At 50.5% G+C, this 15,886-nt stretch overlaps 1 protein-coding gene across 7 annotated transcripts in view; it reads right to left on the bottom strand.

Annotated features, from left to right (window-relative positions):
* LOC120820473 (signal-induced proliferation-associated 1-like protein 2) overlaps positions 1 to 15,886 on the bottom strand; it is a 67,217-nt gene that overhangs the window by 36,310 nt on the left and 15,021 nt on the right. For all 7 annotated transcript variants that reach the window (XM_040178234.2, XM_040178237.2, XM_040178236.2 and 4 more), the window contains exons 2-4: positions 5,353 to 7,137; positions 2,506 to 2,639; positions 1,815 to 2,003 (exon numbers count right to left, since the gene is read on the bottom strand). In XM_040178234.2, coding sequence (XP_040034168.2) covers positions 1,815 to 2,003; positions 2,506 to 2,639; positions 5,353 to 6,871 — 1,842 coding nt within the window. In that variant the 5' untranslated portion in view covers positions 6,872 to 7,137. The remainder of the gene's footprint in view (positions 1 to 1,814; positions 2,004 to 2,505; positions 2,640 to 5,352; positions 7,138 to 15,886) is intronic.

The following is a 15,886-nucleotide window of genomic DNA, read 5'->3' as shown; positions in this document are numbered from 1 at the left end:
TCATTGACCAGCTGTGTTCTCGGCTCATGACTAAAAGAAGCCTTTTGACACCCTCCCCGACACGGGGACGTGTCCTCAGCAGTGTGCGCACCAAAAGAAAAAAACATTATGCCCAAACAGGACCAGGCGGAGGCCTCTGCTTCTGTGCCTCTGAGCTGCAGCTCGTCCCGTCTCGCTCGCATCGACACGCTAAAAGCGGTGGCGGCATGAGTCCGGCGCGGTCAAAAAGGGAAGGGAGAGGGGGGAGGGGGCGTTTGGCGTATTAAACGTTTCCAGCGCGAGCACAGCATTAATGATTAAAGCAGGAGTGCACCTAAAATACCATTGTCCAAATATAAAACTGGCCTCCACTGGGCGTTGGGTTTGAGGTCAGCGAGGAAGCGTGCCAGTTGGAGGAGCTGGGAGCGCCACTTAGCCCGGACTCTCCTCCTCTGAAAGCAGTTTCTGGGATTACTTTCTTACCTCTTTTTTTTTTCTTTCTTCTCCTCCCTGTGTCAGTTTGGGTCTCATATCAAAGTCTTCATCTGCAGGTGAACAAACTCCTTGAGAACTGGCAGGAAGCACTTGCTGCCGCACACTTACTTCCGAGGTTATTACGCAATAATTGGATACGCGGGATCTGTCATCATCTTAAGTGCATTTGACTTGCTCTGGAGAGGACGCCACACTGCTCTTGTTTATGCGTGTAACAAAATCTTAATGTACAAAAGAGACATGGCTGACACTTTCTATTATAAGAGCTTCTCCCCTGTCAAACGGAAGGATGGGCTCATGCTAATGAATGTAATTAGACCAATAAAGCAGCCGATTCTCTGATCGAGCTAATCCCCGGCACGCTCATCTTTCCATTTTTGCAGTTTCATTAGATGAGATATTAGAGGCCTTAAGATCAAACAATGAATCCATCTCGGACACCTGTGACTGTGGAGAGCCCGTATCACTAATGGCCATTTTATTCAAACAGAGATAATGCAAGGTGACATCCTCCGCCGCGCGGGAAGAATACCGAATCACCTGCTCTCAGATGAAGTAAGTTGTCAGGACGCGAGTTACTCAAGCTCGCGTCCACCAGCGGAAAATGTGTCTCAAAGTAGTCGATGATGGCTCTGCAGTGTGTGGGACTCATATTGATTCTAATTAAGTGCGATGTGGGCTGTCTTCTGCCTGCACGCGGGAGCCCCTGTTCATCTATAATAAGCAGCCCACATATGGGACGGACGTTTCAGCTTCCTTCTGTAGACGACGTGAAAGGTCAGAAACAGAGATAAGTATACCATGAATATGATATCTATGTATTAATATCAATACTGTCTGACTCCACCACATTTCTCATAATAACGATAGATTTTATGAAAAATGTGAAACAACGGGAAAATCTGTGCGGAGGAAATGACCAGCCTGCAGCTTTTCCTTATTTTAGAGTGAAGTATTGTATCTGGTCGTTGAATATGAAGAGATACAGCCAGCGGCTGGTTGCACAGATAGCCTCGCTCCATCTGAAGGTAAGCAACGTGTTATCAGAATAAATGCTGGTTTTATGGGGCTTCTGTGAAGCACTTTTTCCTTTCCGGGGCGCAATGACTTCCTCGAATCTCGGCCAGTTGCCTGGCAACCTCCCAGTGACTCACGTAATTGACAGCATCCAGATAACTGTGTCACACCCCATAAACCAATGAATTAAAATGACGAATCTATTGCTCGTGAAAGCAACGTCTTCCCTCGCAAGATCCCCGGTCAAAGTTCCACGCCACAGATCGCTCCGGTGCCGCTCAATCACCATCAGCACGCGCCGGGGGGCATCTCCCTGTACTCACCCCCTGCTCGTCCAGCTTGAGAAGCTGCTCCGGGACCTTCGGGGAGTTGAGAGCCAGCCTCAGACACTGGATGTTAATCTCGGGGATGACGTACTCCAGCACCTCCTTCAGCGGCAGGCCGCGGGCCGTCCCGTGTCTCGCAGTGGATGGAATGGCGTCCTCCAGGATGGCTCCACGGAGTGTCGTCAGCTGGCAGAGAAGACGATGATGAGCTTTCAGCCAGATAAGCAGAGTGTTTTATGAGGCCTTGATGTCGATTCGCATGTCGACGTGTTTTTATTCATTTGGATCTCGTCGAGACATTGTATTTTATTTCAATATCTTGGGAAATTACGCTCCTCGCAGGGCTACTCGTGGGCTTCTTGGAGGACTACGGTGACCCAGATACGTTGTTTTATCATGTACACCAAGATTGCCGCTGGATATCGGTGATATTTACCTTGCCTTGACACATCGGTCATGCCTGAATTATTCAGTGGATTGCAACCACCCCGCTTCAATCAAGGAAGCTTTCCGTAGCACCGGGGAAAGCAGGAAAGCTTTGAATATAGTTTGTATGGATAAACATCTTTTTAAAAGTGTGGTCTGACGCGTGGTGCGTTTTTGTGATCGAGCGATTGTAAATGGATGGTTGTGTGCCGATGGAGGACCACAGACGGTGCAGAATAACACTTTGGTGGGTCATAGTTACCTGACTGGTTCGGAAAGTGACCCGATAGTTGTGCTGCATCCCGTCCTTGTCCTTCCCGTCGTCCAGCCGCTCCCTGCGGACGCTGACCGCCACGGGGCCCAGGTTGTCATCGACCCCAAAGTAGTTCTGATGCTCTGCGGGCCGTGCGAGAAACATTGGAATGAAAAAAGAAAACACATATTTTAACTTCATAAACGTCACATAATTGAACAACCGCTGTTTCCAATTCCAATATTTTACCGAGCCCTTGGATCAATGTGCTTATTTGTGTGTCATAAAAAGCTCTTTGTGTGTGTCGATTGTCCGTGGACGAGCTGTGACACCGATTACAGAAAGCAGCAGGGGTCTGGTGGAAACTCACTTTGGATTAAAGTCTGGCGTGTTTGTACAGGGATTAAAAAAAGCATAGCATACCAATAAAAACGGAACTCTGGACAGTTTGACCCACTCCGACCCCTGACTGACCCACATACGCAACCACAAAAAAACATTTAGAGACTCGTAGCAGTAAAGAATCACAGCAAAGCAGTATTTTAGGCATTTCTTGTTGTTAGAGGATTTGGTATTAAATATGAATTTGGGACAACGATTAAAAAATGAAGATGTTTTAGATTATTCATCTTAAAAAAAGATTAATTCACTATTCTGTCACTCTCAGATCAAGATATTAATAGTAAATGTAAAAGTATCTGGAATGCCATAAATTTATTTTGGGGTAATGTCTGGCAAGGACAACAAAGTAACGGTTTGAGGGGATTTTTAGCCTTTTTGGTTGAAAGCATTATAAACACCTGTTCTAATGTATGAGCTAACATAAATGCAACTCATCACAACTGCCCAAATAACGCAATCAGACACAGTACTAGTGCGAGTCTAAAAAAACGCCGGTGTGTGTGTGTGTCTGTTACGTAGGTGTGAGTGTATGTTTAGGCCACGGCCAGCAGTTGCGCTCTGCACACAAAAAGCAATGCCTTGAGCAAACAGCCCCTAATCCAGGCTAAAGCCACGGAGAAAGCCCTGGACTCAGCAGACAACAAAAGAAAGACTCAACCCACTGACGCTCGCAAAAGACACCCCCCCCCCCCCCCCGGACGTTTTCCACGCTGCATCCTTGTCGTGCACGTGTGTGTGTGTGTGCCCCATGTAAACATGCAGATCCGGGGGGCAGAGCGCGCATCGGTTTGAGCCATTAAACATCTGCATGCAGGCCGGGCGGGGTTATAACTCGCCGGAGGAGATCACCGCCCGTTGGGGAGTGAGGGGAGTGAGGGGGAATGCTCTGTGAGGCATGAGGTCAGATAAAGGTAGCAGCCCCGGTGGCCCCTGTGCACGAGCCACGAGGCAGGAAAACCGACGGGCGAAGACGGGGAGACACGGCGGGTTGTAGAGGAAAGCTTTTTGTCAAGTCACATGTCACCGTTACTCATCACATGCCGCTGACAATTTGCCAAAGGTCGCAGAATGCATGACTTTGACTGTCATGTCAAATACTGCCTCTCTCCCGTCCTCCTGTCACACAGAAAGGCCATCAAATTTTTTTACGTGTGTCTTTACTTTTTAAATTCATGCTCTACTTCAGGTCACATATTGCTGTATACGGCACATATGCATAAATATATATATATGTATATATAGATATGGCCTGAGGGTGTGGATAAGAACACGGGACTGAAGAAACACTCCTGTTGCTAAGGGAAGGATGGCTTCAGGCAATCAATGGGATCAATGTTCAGCCCAGGTCGATAAAAACCTGCCCTGAAGTGGTGACACGCGGCCGCGTCCGTGTGAGTGTGTGACTGTGCTCGTGCCTGTTTGTGTGTGTGTGTCCGTTTATGGTAGAGCAAAGGTGATGACAGACTTGTCTCTCTGATAAAACACCTCATGAAAAAAGGGGCAAAAGCCACGTCGGCACACTGTGAAAAGGCCATTTTCTGTAAAAAGCCATGACAGGGGAACGACACCGACGGCCCCGCGGAGCCGTTTCGCAGGTACGCCGACCGGCTAAAGAGAGGTTAAAAGCATTGCAGCGGGGGCGCGGTAGGGGAGCGCAGCCTTCCCCGCTAAATGATTATCGGAGTAAACTCCGCAGTACAATAAAAAGATACCGTGAGCAGAGCGGCTCTCTGATGGCCTCGTTAACCGGAGATACTGAGCCTCGATTGAGCCCACAGACGAGCGCTCTGACACGGGGAGCGTCTCTTTGGGTGAAGGTCAGGCGTCTCTCCGCGTTTTAAAAGGTGAAGCAGCTGTTTTCTGGGGAGGCTCAAGAATGGGAAACTCAATCTGCTGAGAGCACGGACAGTGTGGTGGGGGGACACGTGCATAATGCGATGATGGGTCGCTGCTCTGCCACATAGGTGTTTTAATGAGGGGGAGCCGGGGGCCCGCGGCATAGTTTTACTGACCCCTAAAGTTTCATGGGAGGGGGGTTCTCACACCCCCGCGGCCTCGACAGTGAACAGCTGCAGCGCACCCTCTCGCTCACCTCGCTCCTCTCACATGACTGATCACAGCCACTCCGCAGGGTTCGGGGCGATATCACAGGGAGGACATGACCGCTCCCCTCCCGGGGAAGTGAAACGCACACCCTCGCACCCGACACAAGCTCGCTATTGTTCGGGCCCCCTCATCTCATCTGGGCCTACGAAAATAACCGGGGCCGTCAAGATATCCGAGCCCATGAGCCGAGGCTGCTCCGTGTGGGAACCTGCCCTCACGCGGCATTCTGCGCCGCTTTGTTTGAAGGGACCGGATTTGGGTCTGGAAAGTTTAATCATCGTCAACGTCGAGTCACGTCGACCTCGACCGCTGTGAAATATCAACTGTAACGTCGCACGCGCCTCTTACCTCTGCCGTAGAAGTACTTGTGGTAGTAGTACGCTCCGAGGTCGATGTGCTCAATGATGTAGCGCTTGACCTTCTCCCTGTGGATGGGCTGGCTCTCTCGAGGCACCTCCAGGACGGAGACCCCGGCGTTGGTGCAGTGTGAGCTCAGAGAGGACTCGAAGGAGCAGCTCTCCGACATGCCGCTGTAGTTGGCACTGTTGGCCCTGGAGAGCGAGATCCTCCTCTCGCCCTCGCCACCGATCTCATTGCGGAAGTGCGGGCAGCCCAGCACGAGGCCGTTGCTCTTCCCGTCCCCCTCGTCCGCGTCCAGGTTCTCCTTGGGGTTCAAGTCCTCCCTGCTGCCCAGGGGGGACTCGAACATGGGTGCGTTTCCGCCGGTACATCCCGCCGCTCCGCCATCGGGGCACCCCGCTCCGGGTCCGGCCGCCAATGCTGCTGCAGCCGCCGCCGCCGCCGCTCCGCCTCCGGGCACCAGGGCCCCGGGGCCTCCGGCTGAGGCGGCCGAAGCCCCCGTGGTGGTGTTCTTCCTCTGGTTCAGGGTGGCTCTGCTCGCCACCGCCTCGCTAATGTTGAAAAGAACGCTCTGGACGTCGTAGTGCGCGAAGCACTTTTGGAAGCTGAGCGGCCGCCGGTCGTCCTCCATTGAGAGCCGCAGGGCGTCGCTCTCGCTCTTTATGGTCCGCAACTTCCGGAACAGAGACGTTTCGGAAGACTCCGACTTCAGGCGCCTCATGAAGGAGCGCTCGGGCTCCCGGCTGTAGATGAGGGAGTTGTCGACGTAGTCGTAGCCCGGTATGTGGACTATCTCGCCCCTGGCGATCTGCGCTGCCGTCTGCAGGCTGGGCGACAGGGAGGCATCGCAGCGCAGCAGCTCGGGGAAACCCATGGGCGGTATGCTGCGGTGGTCCAGCGTGTCCACCCGGTAGCCCCGGAGCATGGTGAAGAAGCCGTCTCCGCCCAGGCCCTGGCGGTCGATGGAGGACGTGCTGCCGTATTCACGGTGCAGCGAGGCCCCGGTGTTGGGGTTGACGGCGTTCTGGTCCATTATGTCCTCGGAGTCGATGTCGCTGATGGTGACGTCGCTGTTGCTGCGCTGGCGGATGGGGTGCAGACCCTTCAGCGGCGAGTGGCCGAGGAGGTCGCTCAGTGCGTACTTGTCAGAGTATTCTACCTCCAGGCAGACCGGCTCGCCTTGCTCCAGGATTCCGTTTTGGAACACGGGTATGACGCTCTGGTAATTGGGCGACGGTTGTCCCTCCCATCCGTCATTCCTCGGCGGCCAGTCCGTCACCCTGGCCCTGACGCCCATTTTAGGCATGGCCGGATTGCCATTTGTTTTCCCTGCGCCTTCGGGTTTCCCCTGCATGTTGGGGCCCGGTGGCCCCATGTTGCCATTCAGGGATTTCAGTTTCCTGCTGAATAGCTCCTCTGACTGCATTGCTCTGGAGTATTCTTCTGGGCCTCCCACAATTCCCACGAGGTTTGATTTGTTGTCTGTCGCAGGGCTCAAAATACTCATATCCTGCTGGCAGTCTCCTTGAAGAGCAGACTTCCCCTCTTTATTACATCATGCGATTCACTCGCTGCTGAGCGGAGGCGGGGCCTCTCTCCTGAGTCGATGGAGCAGCCGTCGTCATAACTCACAGAAGGCGGCTGGCGCGACGATCAGCGCATAGTATTTCGGATGTCAAGGACGAGTGTCTGAGGGGGCGCGGAGGCACGGCGGCGTGGAGTCCTTCCTCACAGCGTGCCGCCGATGCAGAAAGACAGCTGGAAGAGTTGTACCTATGGCACAGACACAAACAACACAGAGGAGAACGTTAGCACGCGGCCAGAGGGTTACACCCTGGTAAAGGAGCCATTTTTTGTTGAAAACGTAGGGAAAAGCAATTTGTGTTGCTGAAAATGACCCAAAACAGGGCACATTCAGTTCTGCTTTGGAAATGATCATACTGCCGACCCACATCGTGGGTCTTTATCTTGCATTAAAGTCCATCTGAGGGGAATGCAGGGCCCCGCTCGCTTCGGAACAACTGCCGAGCGTATCATCGAATACGGCTAATTAGTGTATTTGAGAGGAGCTGGTACCATTATGGGTTTATAACAAGATAGATGTATATCTTTGCCGGTGCTTCCAGCCAATGCCTAACAGATGGCAATGAAGCAAATTACAGCAACAAGAGGCAGATGTTCAGCTAAATGTTCACATGTACCAATATCTGATCCAACCGCCCGCAGCATTATCAAGCTGCAAATTATACAGGGGGGATAGTTTTGCATATTCAACGGCAACGCCACATCGCCTTTTACATCGGATGTGGTTGGTTAGGAGGGAAATGAAGAACAACCCAGCACTGGCCATGGCAAACAAAATAGTATTTAATGCAATATAATATACACAAATTCCCTGAAGTAAGAAGCGGTGGTCCATTCCGCTGCCCTAACTGGGGGAAATAAGTTAGTTATTTTCCCCATGTTCACTTTTGTTTAACAGTGGAATTACTAAAAGACCAACGGCTTTTTATTCATTATCCGGAGAACAGGACAGAGGGAAGGAGAGCGAAAACGTATGTTGGCTTGTCCTGCAAAGGCAGATTTGTTCCCTTTTGGCTCTTTCAGACGCCTTTCACACTCAGGCGGTTTCCGTTTCTCACCCGCAACATCTCCGTATATGAATCGCGTGTAGAGCTTTTGTTAAACAGGCGCCTGGTTGGTTGCGTCTCCTTGCTCCGACTGCGGTGAACGATTCGACACAAAGTAACGTAGGCGCTCGCAAACAAAGACTACGCTGTCTGCTGTCGCCGAAAGCCAAAGGGGAAGTGAGCAGCTCCTCTTCCATCAACTGCAAACAAAGCTATTAGAAAGGCTGTAGGGGTCCGGGGGAGGAGCAGGGGGGTAAGTGACTGAGGTGTGACAACGGGATGGATTCGTCTTCGATGGATTCGAAACTGGCTTCTAAATGAGAGATCACATGACACCATGTCACAATGACTACAAGTCCTGCTACATTGACCTAAATGTTCTTCTCGTGTTCCTTCCTCCCACTACTGCAATTATGAGAAACCCCCCCAAGAGTCACAGAGTGAAGCCTCCACATCACAGAGGCACTGGATTGCCAGTTTGGCTTTGCTCCACTGGAGATGAGAGACGCCGTTAAAGATATTGCCGTCGTCGCGTGGATTCGCTCGAAGCGTGAAGGATAAAGTCGGGCGCGGCCTCCCGGCCTTCGCTTTACATCCTTTCATAATATATTATGTTCCCGCGCAACTGTTTACATTCCGTTAATATGCAGAAGGTGAAGGGTAAACTATTTTGGGATGGAAATGTGGGTCAAATCAAGATTAGCTACAGGCCAGACTAGACCAAATGCACTGGGGAGGACTGGCAGACTGGCACAATAAAGTATGCGTCTCAGCCCGGGCCGGATACAGGTTGATGCATGCATGACCCAAATGTGTATGGATGGATTGATAATGATGCCTCCTCGGTTAGATGTAGTGACACCGAGACATTGTGTGGTGCCATGCGAGTGCATAATGTAGCGACAGGGAGTGTTCGGGGGAATAAGTTTGTCCCTTTAGAACTGGAGAGGAATGAATAATGGAATATCTGCCAGGTTGAAGTGGAGCTAACAATGCAAAAGCAGAGCCTCGATTTTGACTGTCTGAAAAAGAGGTCTCGCGGTAGATTTGGGTTTTATTATTTTAACATAAAGCATTGAACGAATGTGTGAAAGTTACAAATGTGAATTGATTCATTCAATACTTAGTAAAAATATTACTGATCAGGTTTAATTTTGTAAAGCATAGACATGTACACCGATATGTGTAGAAGTAGGGACCAATGATTACCACAATATGTAGACAACATTAAATGTGTAGATTTGGTGTATTTGGTTATAAAAGAGACTTGTTTCAGAATTATTGGTGCATATTCATTTGTGAACAAAAAGATAAAATACACGTGACCTCTGTTTATTAAATCCACTGATTATCCATCCACTCAGGACAGGGACCAATCTTCAGAACTGACCATTTCAGGGAAGATGTCGTTATGCCTCTGACTGAACGCAGGAGCACGGCAGCAACATGCGTGCAAGTACCGAAAGGGTTACGTCGCTCTGACAAATGTAAAAATCTAAATCAACCACTTGTTTTACCTGAAAATATGACTGTGACCCCATCAGTTTTATGACTATGGGCTAGTATGATTTTGTTATTTTATTATATATATATATAATAAAATACACACACACACATAAACACACACTACATGTATGTTTTATTTATTAAAAATATTAGTTTCTATATTACTTTCTTATTGAAAGGCCATTGCTCTTTGAAAGCGTGGACGACGCTTCTTGGATTATCGTGCGATTATCATTTGCCCCCCTGTCCCCCCTGTCCCCCCGTCCCCCCGTCCCAGTACTGCCGGGGTATTTGTGAAACGTTCCTGAGTGTAGAGCGCCTTCGAATGGTGAAACATCACTAGCTGCGCGCCCCGATTAACCCAGCTAACGTCAACCAAAATCCATCTCCGGTCTCGTTCCCGGTCGCGGCGGAGCGGCCGACACCAAATGCCACGACCTGGCCGAAAAACTGGCCATTTCACACTCGCAATTAGAGGTAGTGACAGCAAAATGCGCCACCTGTGCAAACAGCCTCGTCGATGGGGACGCTCCAACGGGGGCTTTGACGGATGACCGGCGAAGAGGCAAACAAAAGGAGCCGATGACCGTAACCCCGATGCATGGCCACACAGCAGCGTGAATGAGTTTGAACAGTAGTCTGTGACGGGCAGCAATAAATAAACAACACAATAAAAGGGCTGTAAACACCGCCACCGGCGAAAGGATTATTTTATCGTGTAAAATGGGAAAATCTGTACAAGTGTTACGTATTTAAACCTCGTAACGCATCACAGGTGTTACACAGCATCCCTGGTTCCCCTGAAAGCGCTTTCCAACCTGTTGTGAATTCATAGAATGTCTAAACAACTTTAAAAAAAACACAGGCGAGTAGTCTGTTAGTGTCTCGCCTCTCTACACAGGGTCAGCAAAGGGTTAGCTTGCCAGGACAGGATAAACCAAAGAACATGGTGGTCTGTGTTTCCCTTTCCTGCCTCCTATTAGCTACTTTCTCTGCGACAGTGATTAATGAACACAGTTGTAACATGTCTCATTTGACATCCACCCCCCCTCGAACCAATAGAGAGCCACAGGCTACTTGGTCTGCAGAATCCATGATCTCTGTGACCTGAAGGAGGCTGTTTTCTTTTTGGCCGTGTGTGTGTGTGTGTGTGTGTGTGTGTGTGTGTGTGTGTGTGTGTGTGTGTGTGTGGCAGATGGAGGGTAGGCAGTAACACTAACAGCCCTTTATTACTGGAGTATTATGGGTGTTTAAGACACATGGTGAACAGGGGGAGGGGACGGCAAAGAAGAGACAGGGCGGGAGAGAGAGAGAGACGGGGAGAGAGAGAGAGAGAGAGAAGGCCTGATTACAGTAATGAACCCGTTCCCTGTCTCTGACGTTGGCCGGTCCGCCCTTCATCTCGGATCACCCGGAGAGGAGCAGCCCAGCAGCGCTGTCAGATCCTAAAATAACCCTCTGACATTGTGGCCTGATTAAAGGCCCGGCAGATATTAATATGCCGCGAGGAACGGTGCACGCTCTCCGTCCAACCGTCCTATTAAGTAATCGGCTACTATCTCGCATATCCCGCCTGAGCGGGGTGCACACGCAGCGACTTCTCATTCCTCACTTCTACAGCTCTTGCAGGTAGAACTGTGTTTTCGTCCAAATGGCCCACGTCCAGCGGATTGATCAGACTCGGTAGTGTGGCACATCGGGACATACTTTGCTCCTGAGTGAACAATGCAGCGATGAATGCAGTTTGTCTAAATTCTGTCAAAACGGAGAGATGTTCTACAAAAAGACGGAGTACATTTCAAAATACAGTGTCGCTTTAAACAGTTGCTGCAAACACATTTTTAACACTCAAGAGTACACAGCACTTAAGGAAATTATGAACACGCTGACTGCTCAGAAAGCACGCCCGTGTCCTAAGGCCTTCTAAAAAAAACATCCACCGCAAGCCCCATTTGTTGCCATCGTGGCCCCATTTGAGGTGGCAGTGACTCCCTGAAAAGCCAAACTCGTCACTTGCCTTATACCCAAGGTCACGTTTCAAAACGTCTTGTGAAGCAACAATTTAGTCAATTGTGTGTCGAAATTGCCAAAAGTCACCTGGATGTCACAATTATGCGAGAAAAATTTGCATATGTTCATCCATCAACTGGCACAACTTACTGCAAATTCACTGGCGGTGCAACCAGCGTGCATGACTGCCGAATATCACAACACGTTACCATTATTCAAAAGACTAAGATAACAACACAAGAGCAACAGGAGGCTCTCAAATGAGGAGATCTAAGCCCTGCTTGAAAATATCATCCAGCGAACAGCCTGCCGCTCCTCAGGGCCAAACGTGTTCGTTTCAGCACCCCAGCCCCCCACCGCCTGACCCCCGGGGGTCGGGCGGTGGGGGGCTGGGGTGAACACAGACCTGTGATTATGGCCAATTACCTTTAATAAAGCTGGGCGTAATGGAGCCATATTAACGCTGCTCTGTTGGCGGGAGGCAGGAAGTCGTAGCTGGCCCTCGTCACCCAAGACGCCTCGACCTCCGGGGCCGAAGCCAAGCTGCGATGCGTTCGCCCCTCCTCCTCCCCGCAGCCAAAACTGGGGAGGGGGCACGATGAAGGTTAGAGGCGAAGATGATTACACCAATTTTCCAGCTCATGGACTTCATCTAGTGAGTCAGGCGGCATTGCGATGAGAAGCAGATTTAAGTCCCTCTCGGTGCCTTCAGACCCCCCCTGTTTGTTTTGGTTTCCTGGTCACCTGCCATCAGCCGATCGGTGATTTGCAGTCTGCAGCCAGTCAGACACTCCGATGTGTCACACCTCGTTCACCGTGGACGCGGAGGAAGGAAGGACACCCGAGCAGAGCCTCAAGGCGCGTCGCTCACGCTTCACCGCCCCCGGCGCCCGATACCTCGCTAAACTCGCAACGGAAACAATGAATCGCGTTCCATGTCACGCCGCACTCGAGCACGATCGGATTCACGCCGCCCGCGGCTGCAGGGCTTGGTCCTCCGAGGGGTTGCTTTTCCAACAACGTGTGTGATTGGTTTTCCATCCTCTATTGAGAGCAGCGGTTCCAGAACCTTGCGGTGGGAATCTGACGGGGCGTACGCGATGGTTTAGTGCAAGAGCGATATTAAATTCATCCCATTTTCAGTCGGGGCGAGTAGGATGCAACCAGACGCGGGCATCTCGGATCTGATGGAAACGCTTGTGTTTCTGCTTCACTGGAGCGATTCTTTACCTTAACTGGTTCCAAACGTTGAGAAGAAGAGTGGAAGTGCTGAAGTGTGGAGGAGAGAAACCAAGCAAAAGGCGTGGGAGTTTTGCCAAACCTTCTCAAAAGACATTTGTGCCATTAAACCACAGAACCAATTAATTGGGCAATGTTATCCTTGAGAGTTCACGGCTGGGGGCCTGGGAAACCAGCCATGCCATCTCCCCCAAGTGCCTCCGTAAGCAGAAAGGAAACCTGTCAAGGCTGTGCTTGTGTGTGTGTGTGAGGCTATGAAAGTATGGACCAAAGAAAACCAAATTCACCATTTAACATCTTCCGCTTTCATCTACCACTCACACAATTCAACCTCACTGCAGGGGAGGAATCTACCACCAGCTGACCCTCAAATTAGCACTGACGCTGAAGCCCTGCCATTAATGGCCGAAACACCCTCCCCTCCCTGCACACAGCGATAACTACATCTGAGCCGGTAAGAACACAATCATTCGACTCCACCTTCTCTCATTGTGGACCGGACCGCCAGCCCAACGCCCCGATGCGCCGCGTTGCCTGCAGGGAGCAATGCTGAGATTCTAATGGCCAGTGTGAATGGAGGGTCACACCCTCAGTGGGCGGTAAGGAAACCAACAAATTGAGTTCCAGCCAGCTGCCTTATCGAGCCTGATACGTGGAAACTAACAGCAGACCATATCTGGCCTCGCTGGGCCTTACAAAGATTCACACGGTGGAGAACTTAACAACCACAACATTTATTTTTTAGGAAAAGTGGACTGACTACAGGATAACGAATTAATTGTGTTTAAATTAGATTTTTTAATAGAGTTAGCTTGTTGGTTTGTTGGCTAAACCAGACCAGGGGACGGAGTGGAAAGATGACTTTTCTTTTTAACATATAGGGTACATATGGGGGAGGGGACCATGTGTCCGAGAAGGTTTCAAAAAGGGCCAAAATGAGTCCCCCTTTCATCACAGGTCTTCTCCCATTGGTCTTGTTCAAGACACAAGAAAGTCCACTCCCCGTTCTGCCACTCATCACCATCTCATCGGCCTTTGACAGTCTGCATATGTGCACTCTGCCCCTCGGAGCTAAAAGAGAAAAAGCTTCATACCCACTGACCCTTCAAACACGATCCACTGCAAAGTCACACCAACACCTGAGCTCCTGCCGACAAGACGCTGGCCGAAGAGAACGCAGAAAAGCCCACGAAGGGGGAAGAGACCGATTAGGGGCTTTGTGTTTTCATCTCAGCGCACACAGACCTGAGCTGACCCAGCGGACCAAGAACAATCAGCAGAAGAGATTAAAAAATAAAAAGGAGGTCAGACGGAAACCGAGTAAACATGCAACCTCATCATCGGGATCTCGCGGGACCTCGCGGAGCTCTGTGGGAAATGACTTGACTAACGCCCCGCGTGCTCAGACTGCTGGAAAACACAGCGCTGCAGTGAATCCGGGACTCATCCTGAAAGAAGAAGACGACCTCAGCGACAGCGTCGGAAATTTGAACGGCTTTCCACAAAACTCGAGACAGCTGGACTGAGGGGAGGCCCTCAGATCTGCCCGAGGTCGCCGCCCTCCGGCTGCGCTCTCTCGCCACACCTCTTCCGTCAACAGTTTGTGCGCTCACGTGTAAAAATTAAAACAAAAGGAGAGACAATTTGCTTCACCCGCGGACCTCAGGGTTTGGGTTTTTTTGTTCGGACCCGTGGTTATTTCTAGCCGCTGCCTTATCGCCGCGGAGGCTTACGCGAGCATTAGTCTTGTTTTTGCAACACCGGCTGAGTGCACCCGTGAGTGCGCGGTGCTACGTGCGCCCAGTAGCTCCATTAGGAATGTCTAAATCGCCGGGGTCACCGGAGACCCTAGTCCATAATGCTTGGTTTAGGGATCGGTAAGTGTCCACCCAATGGAAACTGCGAGCGGTGAATTTCATTTGCACATTCACATCGCATAATGTCCACCACATGCTTGGTTACGGACAAAGGAAAAGGAGGGGGGGGGGGGAGGTAGGGTCTGCCAGTAGAAAGTGGTTGGAGACACCATGTGAACTAGATGGAGGTGAAATATTTAATCAATTATGTTTATGCTTCACGCAACTGGAAGGCAGATATCTTTCACCTCCGTTTATCTGGAAAGTGGAGTTGAGAAGCACCGCGGCGTGTTTTGAAGCTACGCATGTCAAGGGTTCAAACGCAACATTTTTGCTTCCAACATAATCAGCGTGTCAGTGGGGCGTTTGGCAGGCTGCATGCTCACATATATATATATATATATATATATATATATATATATATATATATATATATATATATATATATATATATCTCCAATACAGATGTTCTCGGGCTGCTTTAAGAGACCCGACTCGTAGCTAAGCGAATACAGAAAAAAAAACACAATGTATTTTACGCCTCAGCTGGACTGTTTCTAAATTCCAATGCCAGACATTGAGATGACTCGTTGATTTAAAAAAAAATAGTAAAAAGTAAAAATATCTCTGGAATGACGACGACGGGCCAAGATTTACACAATAACCCACAGCGGTCTGTCAAGTGGAAGCTTAACAGCAGGCACGGCGCTGACGGTAGCTTCAAACAACCGACTGGGCCGAGCCATGCGGCCAAGTTGCGTTCTGGAAAAAAGGCCCCATTGTTCAAGTTGAAACGCAGCCCAGCACTGGTAGCACTGGCTGTAGGTAGCACGGGAGCGAGGCAGGCCGCCTCCTCCTGACTCCACTGAAAATGAGTCTCTCCTAACCCTGTCGGCCCTGCCAGCTGGCCACCTGCCCGGCGCCTGCCAGGCAGCACACCGCCATTGTTCTTTTGTTGTTTCTGGGGGGGATCTGAGAATTAAAATGGACGGGACGGCAGGGACATTGTCCTGTCCGGTCGCATTTGATTAGAAAGAACAAGCGACGCAAGGGCAAAAGAGGGCGAGTGGAGGGAGAGAGAGCGAGAGACACCCATTCCTGATCCAAAACAAATGGATATCGGCAAATGGCACTAATGGCGTGGCGTTAGCGATGTTAGGTGACCTTAGAAATCAAACCGGCATCACGCGGCTCCCGTGCACCCAGTAGCTCCTCTGATGTTCCCAACAGAAGGAGGCCGTGTTTGTTCCTGGCTGCTCCAGTGGAGCCCCGCACACAGGA

This window comes from Gasterosteus aculeatus, chromosome 6 (genome assembly GCF_964276395.1).
Source record: "Gasterosteus aculeatus chromosome 6, fGasAcu3.hap1.1, whole genome shotgun sequence".
Lineage (NCBI taxonomy): Eukaryota > Metazoa > Chordata > Actinopteri > Perciformes > Gasterosteidae > Gasterosteus > Gasterosteus aculeatus.
This window is presented reverse-complemented; position numbering and strand designations above follow the sequence as displayed.